We start from the raw sequence: 14540 nt of genomic DNA, 5'->3' as shown, positions 1-14540 counted from the left end.
TTTACAAAACACCACTTCATGTGTGTTACTTTGCTGCTTTGTAATTTTTTTCTTGTTGTTTTACTTACGTATTTGCGGAAAACTGTGTCTTATTTCTTCACCGTTAGTGGAAAGTGCGCTGGCTTCGCACGCTGGGTGTGAGCGGTCCGCAGAAGGGAGCCGCGCTGCTTCCCGGCAGTGCGGTTCTGAAGCCCGCTTAGTAGGTTTGCTCATGGTACAAAAGGGACTGGGAGGGATTTCCGTCATTTAGCTCAGGGCTCCCCAGGTCCGTGGCCCGTCAGGAACCGGGCCACTCAGCGGGGAGCGAGTGGCGGCCTAAGCGTCACCTGCGTCCGCAGCCGCCCCCTGCGCCGGCATCGCCACCTCGGCTCCGCCTCAGGCCGTCAGGCGTTAGAGGCTCATAGGAGCGCCGGTCCCTGGTGCCAGCAAGGTTGGGGACCGCTGATTTAGATGACGAACTGTTCCTTTATAGATCTGAAACAGGCTCTTCTTGTGAGTTGGGGGGGGGGGTGATGGCTTTTTTCTAATGAGACCCACGCGGCGTTCATTGAAAACCGCCGAGCCAAGCGGCACCTTCGCCTCGCTGCCACCGCCGCACCTCCGGCAGCAGTTTGGGGACAGCCGGCGGCCCGGCCTCCGCTAGGCCTCCAGCGCGGCCGCGACAGTAGAGAGAGGCACCGAGACCGGGGCCGGGTGTCCGTGGCCCGGGCTGGCGTCCCTGCGGCAGCCGAGGCTCGGCTCCCGCCCCCTCGGCGGAGCCGGGCTCCATCTCATGGCCGGTTAACCCCGGGCAGCCGGGCTCGCGCGGCTCCGCTCAGCGGCCCAGGGCTTCTCTGCTACCGACCGACAAGGCGCCGGCTCCTCGCCTGGTGCCTTTTCCTTTGGTGTAGAGATACGAGAGAGAGAGAGGCCATTTTGCCCGAACAGTATAACATTCTACCTTCCGTTTGTAAACTGATTTCTACTTCTAATCAGTATATTATAGACATCTTTTCACATACTGTAAATACTCTTTATGTTCCCCGAATGCATAACCTATTATCTTGATTTGCCGTGATTGTCTTTCCTAGAGCTTAATCAATAAACAAAGGTTTTTCTTTTTTACTTTTTTGTGTTTACGATTATAAACAGCGTAGCAATGTACATTATATGTATTTTTTCACTGCTTATGAATATGAATATGTCACCTTGATACATGAAGGTAGAAGTGTTAGGGTATTATTTAAAGTGTGCACGTATATTTAAACTTATAAATAAATATGTAAATGTATGAATTTCCTTTATATTTCAGCCATTAATAGCAATATCAACTATTAACAACTTTTGATTCTTTATGTGAGATAAGCGTTGTGTTTTATATCCATTGTTTTATTTAAAGCACAGAACAACCTCTTTACCATTCTTCCAGCATCAGACAAATTTACTGAGCATCAGCCATGTACCAGTCATCATTTTATCTGCTCTCATGGAACTTATATTTTTTTGGAGAAAATGGTCAGTAAGCTCGTAAACTATCACATTTAATGTAATATCCGATAGTGACAAATGTCTGCCTGTGAGGCAGGTAGACATTTTACTTTCTAATGCACATCGCAACATGAGGAGACTGAGCTGAGAACGAGGTGTGCTCGAGGCCGCACCAGCTCAGCGTAGCTTCGCAGCGCGAGCTGCAGCACCGCCTTGAAGTGCGTAGCGCTGCAGAAGGCGTCGCATTTCCTTGCCTGGTGTGTGGCGGAGCCTCCGACTTATGACTTACAGCTGCTCACGCAGAAGAGGGCTGTCAGGCAGGCATTAGGGAGAATTTTCTTAAAGATGTAGTGTGACAGTATTATTACTGAATATATTCTGGATATGATTTTTTTTTTCTTTTTATTTGCTTTGTTTTGTCTCAGGTGACTCTACCCACCAAAATGTTAAAAATACGTATCACCTAAAATGCTGGGCAATCTAAAATGCTAGTAAAATATTTAAATATCCTGCAGGGCGAGTCATTAAAACCTGTCATGTTTTAGTCGTGTGTAAGTAATGTTTATAGAGGCTATTTATGGAAATTGATATGTTTTCATAATTTGAAACGAAGGTTCAATTCCAATGAAGGGTTCCTCTGTTCCTCACCTCCCAAGACGCCATTTTCGTTCCTACGGCCACCTTCCGATGCCCTTCGGTTCGTTGAATCAAGACTCATGCCCCCCGCTTTGTCCCGGGTCCACGCCCTGTGCGGCACCTCCCAGAGCAGGTGCAGTAATGGCGCAGGGACCCCAGGCCTCCCCGCCCGGCCTGAGGAGGCATTCCTCAGGGAACACTGCCGTGGGATGGAATTCCAAGCGATGCATGTGCACCACATCATTTCAGGGCAAATCACTGGAATGATAGTCACCTTTCTGGGCTCCATCTTCATTTGACTGATTTCTACTATGTCGCTATCTACATTTTTCAAAACTACTGTATAAAATCAATGGTAATTATCCGGAAACACTCATGTTCTCACCACAACACAATGTGCTTGAAAAATCTATTGATTATTTTGGAAAACAAGGAAGTGAAACAGTACGCGAAAATATTTTGTCAAAGCATTCTGAACTCCTTACACGTACCCTTCTAATGTGTTGAGTTCGTTAGGAGACCCAGATTTCGCCCTACGGAGCTGTGTCGCTAGCTTCAGCATTCTCATTTGGGACTCTGAAACCAGAAGTACTGTTGCACTTCTTCAGAGGGGAGGAAAGATCACTTTCTCTTAATCACTCTCTTTCCTTTGAATAAATTACCTTTGTATTAAATAAGGTTCTTTACATGGTCTTATAATCAAAAGGTTACAGCCAAAATCGATTCCTTGATCCTTGCTAATTCTGGCCTTTGATGTTTTAATTCAATTCATATATTCGAAGGTCCTCGAAAACTCCCCCTCGCTCAAACCGATTCTCTTCTGATGAAGATGCGCTCGGTGGCAAGTGACGAGCTTCACGTGATGATGCAGCGGAGACTGAGCCAGGAGGACCCTGTCCAGGCCAGCGAGGCGGAGCTCGCGCAGCGGCTGCAGAGGCTCACCGTGCTGGCCGTCAATAGGATTATTTATCACGGTAGGGCTGGAGCACACCTGTCTTTGCTCCGACATCAAATTAAAAGGAAAATTAAGAGAGAACCAAATAGGTTTCAGATTTTAAACAGTATCACTTTTTCATTCTTGACATCCATACTATTAAAAGAATTACTTATTTGGAATGAATGGTCTTGAATAAAAGTCCCCTTTTCACTGCGTTACGTGCTGGCCTAGATTGACAGTACAGCCTTTTCTTGGCGATGCAGCCTTCTCCTCACCCCCAGGGGACGCCCGAAACCGCAGACAGTCCGAGAGCCTGCGCGTCCTGTCTTTACTGTGCATACGCACCTTTTCACCCAAAGGAAGCGCTCCACGGCAGCAGGCCCCGGCCTTTTTGGCACCAGGGACCCGTTTCATGGAAGATGATCTTCCCATGGATGGGGTGGTTTCGGGGTGATTTAGGCACATTATGTTTATTGTACACTATTTCTATTATTATTACATTATAATATATAATGAAATAATTATACAGCTCACCATAATGCAGAATCAGATGCCACTATAGAGCCTGCCACCAGATGCAGCTTAACTGTCACTTGCCACTCACTGCTAGGGTTTCGATATGAGTCTGAAAGCAGTTGATTTATTATGGTCCCTGTGCAGTCAGACCTCTCTGCTCATGTTCATCTGTATTTGCAGCCGCTCCCCAGGGCTGGAATCCCTGCCTGGGCTCCCCAGCTCATCAGGCATTAGATTCTCACAGGAGCGCAAACCCCATTGCGAACTGCGCATGCGAGGGATCTAGGTTGCGTGGTCCTATGAGCATCTAACGCCCGATGATCTGAGGCAGAGCTGAGGCGGGTCCGAGGCGGCGATGCTAGCGCTGGGAGCAGCTGCAAATGCAGACGAGGCTTCACTCGCTCACTGATACCCATCCGAGGCCCAGGGGTGGGGGACCTCTGCTTTACGGCTTCTCTTTGGCATATCGGAATCACCAGCATCACTACGCCTGCGTTTGGGGGTCATTATTAAATAAAACAAGACTTGAACATAATCACTGTGATACCATGACAGTCGTTCTCTTAACCAGGATGGTTACTAAGTGATTGACAGGCGGAGAGTATGTGCAGTGTGAGACACTGGACAGAGGGACAGTTCACACCGGGGGGGGGACAGCCGGAGATAGCCTCATGCCACTCAGAACAGTGTGCGATCTAAATCGTATGGATTGTTTACCTCTGGGATTTCCCATTTAATATTTTTGGACCTCGGTGGTCATGGGTAACTGAAACTGGAAAGAGAAAGCGCGGATGAGGGGGGACGACTGAAATCCGAGGTTCGCACACAGTTGTTGAGAGATCACAGAGGGAGCGCGCGTGCCTCGACGGGCCGTGCAGAGCTGCCGGCATCACTTCCCGGATAACGGCAGCGACAGCCAGGAGACAGCTTCCGTCCGCACGAGGAGCCCGATGCTCCGCTCTCTCCCCGCCGTCCCCGCCCTCAGTCGCTGGCCGCCTCCAGCCGCTCCGCATTTCTATTCTCATCGTCTCAAGAATGTTACGTAAATGGAATTGTGCAGAATGTAGCTTTGGCCTTTTTCGCCCAGCATCATTTTCTGGAAAGTGGGCCCGGTGGTTACATTTTCATTTTTGCCGAGTGTGTTCCACGGTGTGGATGTACCACAGTTTGCTAAGCTACACACCTGTCGCAAGGCCGCTGGGCTGTTTCCAGTTGTTGCCTCTTACAAGTTAAGCCACTGTGGCACTTACGTGCAGGTTTCCGTGAACATAAGTCCTCCTTTTCCTGGGATGAATGCCCAGGAGAGTAGTTGTTGGCTTGTGCAGTAGTGTGTGTTTTGTTCTTGTTAAGAAACTGTCAAACTTTCCCAGAGTGAAATATGATTTTTACATTTCTATCAGTAGTGTATGAGTGATCCAGTTATTTTCACGTTCTTACCAGTATTTGGCGTTGTTACTGTTTTTAATTTTAGCCATTCCGATAGCTGTGTAGTGATGCTGCATTATGGTTTCAATTTGCATTTCTATAGTGGTTAGTGACTTATAGCAAACAAACACACTCAAACCTCTACAGATGAGTCAAAGTGGAATTCTAAGAAATGTTCACATAACCCCAAGAAGACAGGAAAAATAAAACAGTAGTTGTTAATCATTAGAAAAACATAATATATCCAAGATTTTAAAAACTTTTCTGATTTATATTTGGAGCAACTGGCCCCAGGCTAAACTTCATAGTTGGAGCATTTTTATCGAAGGCACGGTAGCTAACGGAATGGTGCGCGCAGTGGGGCAGCTCCGCACATCCATCGACGTAAACACCGTGGGGTCTTTCTGTCCGGTTTGTGCAACAACCTCGTGGTCTTAATAATTTTTCAGTTTAATTCATCTTCATTGGTAAAAAAAAATCTTTAGAATTGCAAGACTTAAGTATGTTTCAATTCCTGTATTGCTTTAGGGGAGTTCGCTTTCTCTGGTGCACTCTCCGTGTACGCCACTGAATAGTAACTATGTAGAATTTTCCCGGCATCATTACATTTGCAATGAGTAGATCTCAGCCAGTTGCCTAATTTTTTATTCTTTTTGTAATTCAGACTTTAATCCAGAGATTGTTGACATTTTGAGTACTCCAGAAAACGCCACTCAAAGCAAGACCTCAGTTTCCCAGACTGAAACTTCTGAAGAAAATATTCACCGTGAACAGCCTTCCATTTTCAATCCGTTTCAGAAAGAAATATTGACATATCTGGTAGAAGGATTCAAAGTATCTATTGTAAGTAAATTAATTAAATGGGGACTTTTCATTCACACAGGCGCGGAGGGCCCTGCTGTCTGTAGCACGTGTTTGGATAATTCAGCGGTGCTCGGCACCTCCACACAGCCGTGCAGCCGACACCCCGTCCCCTCCCCAGCTTTTCGCCTTCTCAGCCTGCCCCCCCACCCGTGAAGCAGCCCTGCCCGTTGCCCCCGGCCCCGACGACCACCGCTCTGCTTCCTGTCTCTGTGAATTTTTTACATATGTCACACGAGTTATTCTAATTCAGTGTTTCATATAATACCTGTCCTTTTGTGTGGCTTACTTCATTTAGCATAACGTCTTTAAGTTCATCCGTGCTGAAGCATCCCTCAGTCCTTCGTTCTTTTCTGAGGCTGAATAATGCCCCGTTCTGTCTGCAGACCGCACTTTATCACGCGGCCGTCAGGGCACGTCTGGGCTGTCTCCACGCTTTGGCTGTTTTGAACAATGTACATCGATGTGTGTCCATCTCTTTTAGACATCATTCGTATGGATGTGTCTGTCTTTCTAACTTGGACTGTCTTAAAAAGTCTAGAATGAAACATGTCCTGTGATCTTCAGTTCTGGGCTGCGATTAGCATCTTATTGCTTAGGAGCCTGATCCCACTTCCTTCCCGTTTCGGTTTCAGGGTTCAGGTAAAGGCAGTGGTTCCAAGCAGCAGTGGACCAAGATCGTGGGGTCTTGTAAGGACACCTTCCGGACGCAGCTCGGGCGGCTGCTGGTGCACGTTGTGTCGCCAGCCCACCCTTCACAGCAGAGGAAGCAAATCTTTGAAATAGTCCGTGAGCCGAGTTACCAGGAGATACTGCGGGACTGCCTTAGCCCATCCCTGCAAGTAAGTGTCTCAGCATTTCACAAGCAGGAACTCTTGGCAAAACACAAAATTGTACACAGCGAGAACTGAAATCAAACGGTATTTCTGTGCCAAACATCATAGCTATAGTTTTCGTCCCTTTAGATGCTCTGCCCCAGACTCAGTTGACCTCTCTGTTTATTTCCCATTCCATTTCCAGTGCTTGAATTAACTTCTGTGTGTGTGTTCCTGCAAGACCCTGTGTAGTTTATTCCTAAATCTTGAAGTGTTTAGGAACTGTTTAGAGGCTTTGTTTTTTTAAAGCATTACATTATTCATGAAACATCTGTACCAAAAAGCTCAAACAATAGTACATATGCCATATTTCAAAAAATATTTATAATAAGTCGAAATAGAAAAACATTTGCTGATCATTTAGACTAATCAAAACCAAATGCTTAAAAGAATTTCAGTCTATAAATCCTGTCACTTCAAGAGTGATAGATGGAGAATTTAAATGGTGTAACCGTTTTAGAGAGCTAATTAGCAGCTTTTTATATACTTAACCTGTGACCTTAAAATTTCATTTTTTTGGTATTTACCAAAGAGAAATTAAAGCATACATCGTAAAAAGATTTGTACAAAATATCCATGGAGCCTTTTTACTAATAGCCAAAAACTGGAAATAACCCAAATGTCTATCAACAGAAGAATGTGCGAACAAATTGTGATATATTTGTACAATAGAGTATTATACAGCCATGAAAAGGAACAGACTACTGATATACCTACCATTATAGATGAAGCTCAAAAACATTGTGTTGATGAAAGAGACAGCCAAACACAAAAGAATACATATTCCCCAAAAGTCCAAGAACAGGCAGAGTTAAGACGCGGTGATAGAGTTTAGGACAGTAGTCGCTGCAATGGGGAGGAGGCAGTGAGGGGGGGAATCGCATGAAAAGGGGCACCGGGACGTCCTAACTTGGGTAGTGGCTACGGGGGTGAACGCAGTTGTCGAATCTCACAGAAACGAACTCTTACTATCTGTGTGCTGTATTATATGGAAATTACACCCATGTTATTGCAGTAATAAATGCTACATCCCTTTTAATACCCTTCCTCCCTTTCTCTAGCCCGCTCAGAACTCTTCCTCCTTAGAAACTTCGTGGAAATTTTATTATTTTCAGCATTTTTATTAGTTTCTAAGGATTTGCGTTTAGAAGATTCAGTTTAGTTTTTCAAGGACTGAAAACAAGACTTTTTTTGTGTGTGTGTGGATCCCCAGTCACACCTTTTCTAGTCCTAGGAGCAACGATTAATAAACAATTGATCAGAGGATGTTAAAATGAGATGTTAGAAACAACTCCTGTGTCTAAGAAAAATGTGTTACTTTATTCAGAGAGAATAAAAACATTTCCGATAGTTTTTCAAGATGATTTTAGAATGTCATTGAATACTAAATGGAAATGTTTTTAGAGTTATATTAGGAACCTCGCCTTTAAGACACATATGAAAATATTCCAGTCTTCTACCATTTCTCTTTATTTGCCAACTTTTCAGGCCTTTGACTCCCACCGCATCTGTTCAGTTTTCTCTTTTGGCCGGGAAGCAGCTGTCTCCTGACTCATTTAAAATGTTTAAAATGTTGCATTAAAATGAGCTTTGCTATTTTCATCATCGCATATGTTCATCTTATGCTTTTGGAAAGTGATATGATGCCATTCAGTGTGCTAATTTAAATATCGCCCAAAATGTAATAGTTTCCAAATCCGTTTGTTGACATTTACTAGCCCTCACAGTTTAGAATGTCATAAAGCCAAACGCAGTGGTATTTGTAGCAAATGAAAATTTTTAAAAAGTAAAATTAAGTGTGTTTACCTTGTTGACAGAATTAATGTCTAATACATGCGTACACATAACAACAGTTGGGTGTAATATCTAGAGCACAAAAAAGTCACTTAAAAAATCATGAGTCCAAGTTTGGTATAGGTTTATGCTGTGAAGGACAATCGTCATTTCCTTAAGTGACAATGGTCTAGTTCTGATTATAGGGTCTCTTCAAAAAGGGTTGTCCTCAACAGCGCTTCTCTGGAGACGCAGTGGAACTGCGTGCAGGTGTCTGTCTCACTGGGTTCAGACTTTCCCCTAGGGAGGAGGGAACGCTTATAAGCTCATCCAAAGCTGGGTTTTTGTTCTGGAATTTTCACTAACTTTTATTCTACCAAGCAGAAGTAAAGGAGAAAGAAGAAATAAGCATAACTCTCTCACCTTAAGATTTAAAGGAAATTTCTTTTCTAGTTAAGTTTATCTATGAGAATTATTATCCCTTATTCTAAGCTTATTTCCTGTGTTCCTTTAGCAAATCCTCTCCAAATTTCCTTCCCCTAAAGCTTACTGGCTTTTCTTTTTCTTTCTCTCCTTCCTTCCTTCCCTCCTTCTTTCCCTCCCTTCTTTCCTTTCTTCCTTCTTCTTTCTTTTTTTTACTGTTTACAATGAAAATTTCTATTATTCTAATATAATGAAAACTATACCACTATCATCCAGATTTAACAGTTGTTAATATTTTTAGTATATCAGCATCAATTTTTCTTTTTCTGAAGTAAATTATAGTAATTTTAAAATAAATTATAGAAATCACGACATTTTCAAGACATTCTTTATATAACCATAACTACATCATTGCACCTAACAAAATTAGTATCCTCCCTAATGCCGTCATATATCCGATATATAATCGAATTTCCACAGTTGTCTCCAAAATGTCTTTTTTAGCTGATTTATTTAAACCAGATCTAACTAAATAAATCTAGCAATGTAATTTAATTTAATTACTGTTAAATAATTTAAATGTAAGAAATAAAATTTCTTTATGACTAAAAAAAATTGTTAACTTTTTTTAAAGCATGGAGCCAAGTTAGTTTTGTATTTGTCAGAGCTGATACATAATCATCCAGATGACTTGACTGAGGAAGAATTGGGCACAGCAGAACTGCTCATGAACGCCTTGAAGCTGTGTGGCCATAAGTGCCTGCCTCCCAGTGCATCGACGAAGCCAGAGCTTCTTAAAATGATCAGAGAGGTGAGTCCGTGAAACCACACGATTTCCCAGTCCCATTGACTATAGTGCGAGAACGATCGAAAGCTTGTGCTTTGTTATAGAGTATCATTGGTGATGAACTGAAATGATCAGTTTTTTTACTTTGTATTGCTTTTTATTTTTTTATTTTTTTTTTTACCATGAGAGAACAAACAGGCTTATTTTAAGGAATGTTTTATTCTCTGGTTATTCTTATCCATTATCAGCAGCTTTCAGTGAAGGAAAAACTTATAGTGACAAACAGATTGAAACATCGACCTTGAATTATGGGTCCCTTTAATGAAAAAGCAGAATAAAGGAGCAGACAACTAATGCAAGCCCATCAGGTTTGGGGACTCTGGCTACTAACTGCTCTGCCCTAATTCCTGTGACCCAAATTGTGTGCAAACAAAGGGGAATTATAGCATTATTCAAGTGGTTGATGTATTTTAATGTTCTCGTCTCCTGGGGACAATATTTTCTATTGTAAACTTGGTTTTAAAATCTGTGTCAATGTTAAATGATAAATAATAAATAGACATTGCTATTTAAATATTTTAGGAACAAAAGAAATACGAAGCTGAAGAAGGTATGAATAAAACCGCCTGGCAGAAAACAGTGAATAATAATCAACAAAGGTAGGCTTATATGTGTTCTAAAAGTCATATCTTTTAGAAATCCATTAAATTTCACACGTACTTTTAATTTTAAAATATCATGCTTCGATGCACATTTCATGTTCCACATATGCTTAACTTATGGGTAGTCTTGTTTGTTTAGTCTCTTTCAGCGTCTCGATTCAAAATCAAAGGATATCTCTAAAATAGCTGCAGATATCACACAGGCAGTGTCTCTCTCCCAAGGGATTGAGAGGAAGAAGGTGATCCAGCACATCAGAGGGATGTATAAAGTGGACCTGAGCGCCAGCCGACACTGGCAGGAGCTTATCCAGCAGCTGACACACGACAGGTGAGCAGAGTCGGAGGCCATTGCAGGTCGTCTTGCACGAAGATTTTATGTATTGATGTTAAATACTATTTTCATTCTGGAATAAAGACATAACGTATGTAGTTAGTTTAAAATTTTTTAAATCATTTGTGATTTATTTCATCTTGAAAAATAATCCTATTAGAATATTTTTTTTTAATTTTCAGGGGAAAAAAGTAGAGACAGAGGCATAAGCTGTTCCAGGTAGTAAAATCTGTATATTGGCTTCAATTTTAAAATGTAATCTTTGCAAAACAATGGAGAAATCACTGAAACGGGATAGTTGGGCAATAGCTCGTTTGTTAGCTAAGACTTTAATGATATGTATAATTTAAAAGATGCATCACCAACAAGAAGAAGAGGGAAATTAAAGTGTTTTTCTCTAAATTTGGTTAAGATAACTGATTATTTTTAAATTTATTTTTCAGTTATAGTCAACACACACAATATTATGTTAGTTTCAGGTGTACAACATGGTGACTAGACATTTATCCCCCTGGTAAGTCTGGTACCCACCTGGCACCATAGTTACCACAACATCGTTGACTGTATTCCCTGGGCTGCACTTGACATCCCATGACTTTTTAAAACTGGCAGTTTGTACTTCTTAATCCCTTCACCTTCTGGCCCATCCCCCAGCCCCACTCCCGTCTGGCAACATCCGTTTTGTCTTTTATACCTTTGAGTTCGTATTTGTCTTTGTTTCTCTGACTTATTTCACTTAGCAAAATACCCTCTGGGTCCATCCGTGTTGTCAAATGGCAAAATTTCAATCTTCTTTATGCCGAGTAATACTCCATTGTATGCCTGTGCTGCATCTTCTTTACTCATTCATCTATCGATGGACGCCTAGATCGCCCCATACCTTAGCTATTGTAAATAGTGCTGCAGTGAATATGGGGGTTCATATGTCTTCTCATTTCTTTGGATAAATACCCACACAGAACTGCTAGGTCGAAGAGTATGAGGCGCCCAACTTAAAAACCCACCACCAGTACCTGAGCGTCCCTGTCCTGCATGCTCTTGCCAACACTTGTTTCTTGTTGATTTATTTGATAACAGCCATTATGACAGGTGCGAGGTGACACTTCATTGTAGTTTTGATTGGTATTTCCCTAATGATTACTGAGGTTGAACATCTTTTTCTGTGTCTGTTGGCCATGAGATAAGTGATTAGTATGTCTTTGGGATGCTAAAACATGCTAAAGCAAATTTCAGGTGAACAAAAGATTAAACTCAAAAGTTTATAAAGTAGGAGAAAATAGGGTATTTGTCAATTCAGTGGATGGAAGACTTTCTAAGATCAAACACAATAGAAGAAACTACAGAGAGGAAATGAAGGAATTTGAACTTTAATTTTTCTAGTGTGTTTAATAACTGTAAGAAGCATAGCAAACTATGAAAATTTATTTTCAGCAAATATGTCAGAGTTAATGTTGTTATAATTTTAAAAATTCGTAATTTGAAAGTAAAATACTAAGGTCCCAAAAGTTTGAATAAACAAAAGACATAAATACACTTTTTACATAATATAAACTATTAATAATCCGATGGGAAAATATTCAGTATGGCTAAAGGCTAATTCGGTTTTTTAAAACTTTTGAGACCATATTTTATGTTACAAAACAATATTTTAGGTGCTAATATCCACAGGAGGAAAAAACTTGTCTTAGTCCTTGGTCAGAGGTTTGGTGATTTTTGTACACTTGGACGTAATATGTCAGGAACACTTCAAACATTTTATTTCTAGCTCCAGTTGTCTCGTTTTGGTGATTCTGTCCTAAGGAAAATAGTCAGAATAAGGAAAGACAATAAAAATATTTTCATCTCTGTATTATTTATGCGAGTAAATGAATTAGAAACAACTTAAACGTAATAATTGTAAAAGAGTTAAGTACATTACAATGATGCATCCACTCAATGCAGTATTAATCAGTCATTTAAAATGATGATAATTAAGATTATAATGTGTTCAGTGAAAGAAGGTAGAATATAAAAATGTGTATATTTGATAATTATAATTGTAATTTTTTTTAAAAAAAGTAATCACTACCTGTATTTTGATATGTTTAAGATAGTAAGATTAAGGGTAACTTTTTTCCCTCTTATTTTTTTCTAAAATCTGCTATTTTCTTCCATTTAAAATATTAAAATAACTATTAATAAAATAATAACCTTAATATTTAAATTATTAATAAAATATTTTATTTTAAAATATTTTAATAAATGTGATTTATGCTACAAAAATAAACAAATTTTGTTTGTTATGTTAGATATGAGGCAAAATGAGAAATGTAAAACATTAATTTGGAAAATGGGTTTTTTTCTCTAGTTAACCATATTAAGCCCACTGTACTGCTAAAGCATAAACATTACTAAAGCATTCATAGTGGTCATCTCTGTAACTTTTACAATTTAGTAGATACAAGAAACTAGTCATAGGCAGGGACTGGGAGACTAGGATACTTACCCTTCCATGTTATTCTCTTGTACTATGTGTGTACATCTCCTACTCTTTATATAAATAGTTAGAGTTTTAAATTAACTAGATTAATTTTAATTTATTCCATTTCTGCAATGATTTTTTAAAGCTACAAGTGCTTCAGATAGCCGCTGAAAACACTGTCCTGTGTTGACTTGCAGAGCAGTCTGGTACGACCCCGTCTACTACCCGACTTCGTGGCAGCTGGACCCAACAGAGGGGCCGAATCGAGAGAGGAGGCGTCTGCAGAGGTGCTACCTGACCATTCCGAACAAGTATCTCCTTAGGGAGAGACAGAAGTCAGAAGGTGCTCGTGGCTTCTCGACTCAGCATGTACATAGAGCACATGACGATAGCCATTCAATAAAGACAATATCCACTCTTTCCTCCACAGATTTGGTCAAACCGCCACTCTCTTATCTCTTCGAAGACAAAACTCATTCTTCTTTCTCTTCTACTGTAAAGGACAAAGCTGCAAGTGAATCTATAAGGTAACTTTGAATCCATGAGACGTCTTCTCTTTTGTCGAAGGAGCTAAAGATGTGCACATCTGTGGTAGTGTCTGTGTCGTATAATGCTGTGGTTTTAGGAAAAGTCCTAAACGTGGTTCAAGGGTGGACAAACTTGAATGGCCAAATCCAGAAGGAAAAGACACTCCCAATGGGAAGGATTCCCCAGCCCTCCGTCACACTCTGACCCTCATCCTCTGTCACCTCTGGCCCTCATCGGCAACACTCCCAATGGGAAGGGTTCCCTGGCCCTCGGCTGAGCTCTGGCCCTCGTCCTCTGTCATTCTCTAGCCCTTGTCGGTGACACTCCTGGCGGGAGAGGTTCCCTGGCCCTCGGCCACTCTCTGGCCCTCGTCGGCACACAGGTGTTTCTGCAGTTGAAATTTCTGACAGCTCTGTGAAGTCCACGGCTCTGCTGGCGGCGTCAGGGGCCACCCAGTGTGTGATCTGGGGCCCCTCCTCCTTGCCGTCTGATCTTGGGAAAGTTACTCTCTGTGTCGGTTTCTTTATCTGCTTTTTACACGAGGGAGGTACTAACACCCACAGTATCCTAGCATCGACCCAAAGTAAATGGGTCACTTATTATCATGCCCATCTTACAGCTGAAAATCTGAGACTCAGAACGTAAGTGACTTGACTGACGAGTGGAGGAACTTTTCTGACTCTGGCTCTCCTGTCTTTCCTAGAATACTAGGCGTCTTTTATGTGTTCAAAGCATGGGAGGCATGAACCAGTGTTACCTTATTCACTGGAAAATATAAAGTATCGAAGTCCATCTTAAATAACTGAATCCTTGTCTTCTGCATACAGAGTACAGGGATTATCAGTCTTTTCTAAAATT

The 14540-nt window shown here is 41.5% G+C and overlaps 1 protein-coding gene across 9 annotated transcripts in view; it reads left to right on the top strand.

The window, feature by feature from the left end:
• The window catches only part of LYST (lysosomal trafficking regulator), a 137124-nt gene that overhangs the window by 83039 nt on the left and 39545 nt on the right, over positions 1 to 14540 (top strand). For 5 of the 9 annotated variants that reach the window (XR_004955472.1, XM_036235615.1, XM_036235611.1 and 2 more), the window contains 8 exons: positions 2081 to 2236; positions 2886 to 3077; positions 5646 to 5824; positions 6478 to 6684; positions 9548 to 9724; positions 10283 to 10359; positions 10502 to 10690; positions 13352 to 13681. Coding sequence is in view for 8 of the 9 variants with exons in the window: in XM_036235615.1 (XP_036091508.1) it covers positions 2081 to 2236; positions 2886 to 3077; positions 5646 to 5824; positions 6478 to 6684; positions 9548 to 9724; positions 10283 to 10359; positions 10502 to 10690; positions 13352 to 13681 (1507 nt within the window). In the remaining variant the exon portion in view is untranslated. The remainder of the gene's footprint in view (positions 1 to 2080; positions 2237 to 2885; positions 3078 to 5645; positions 5825 to 6477; positions 6685 to 9547; positions 9725 to 10282; positions 10360 to 10501; positions 10691 to 13351; positions 13682 to 14540) is intronic. The other 4 variants (XM_036235613.1, XM_036235612.1, XM_036235617.1 and 1 more) reach the window with 3 other exon arrangements.

The sequence above is a fragment of the Rousettus aegyptiacus genome, unplaced genomic scaffold (assembly GCF_014176215.1).
Source record: "Rousettus aegyptiacus isolate mRouAeg1 unplaced genomic scaffold, mRouAeg1.p scaffold_m13_p_18, whole genome shotgun sequence".
Taxonomy (NCBI): domain Eukaryota; kingdom Metazoa; phylum Chordata; class Mammalia; order Chiroptera; family Pteropodidae; genus Rousettus; species Rousettus aegyptiacus.
This window is presented reverse-complemented; position numbering and strand designations above follow the sequence as displayed.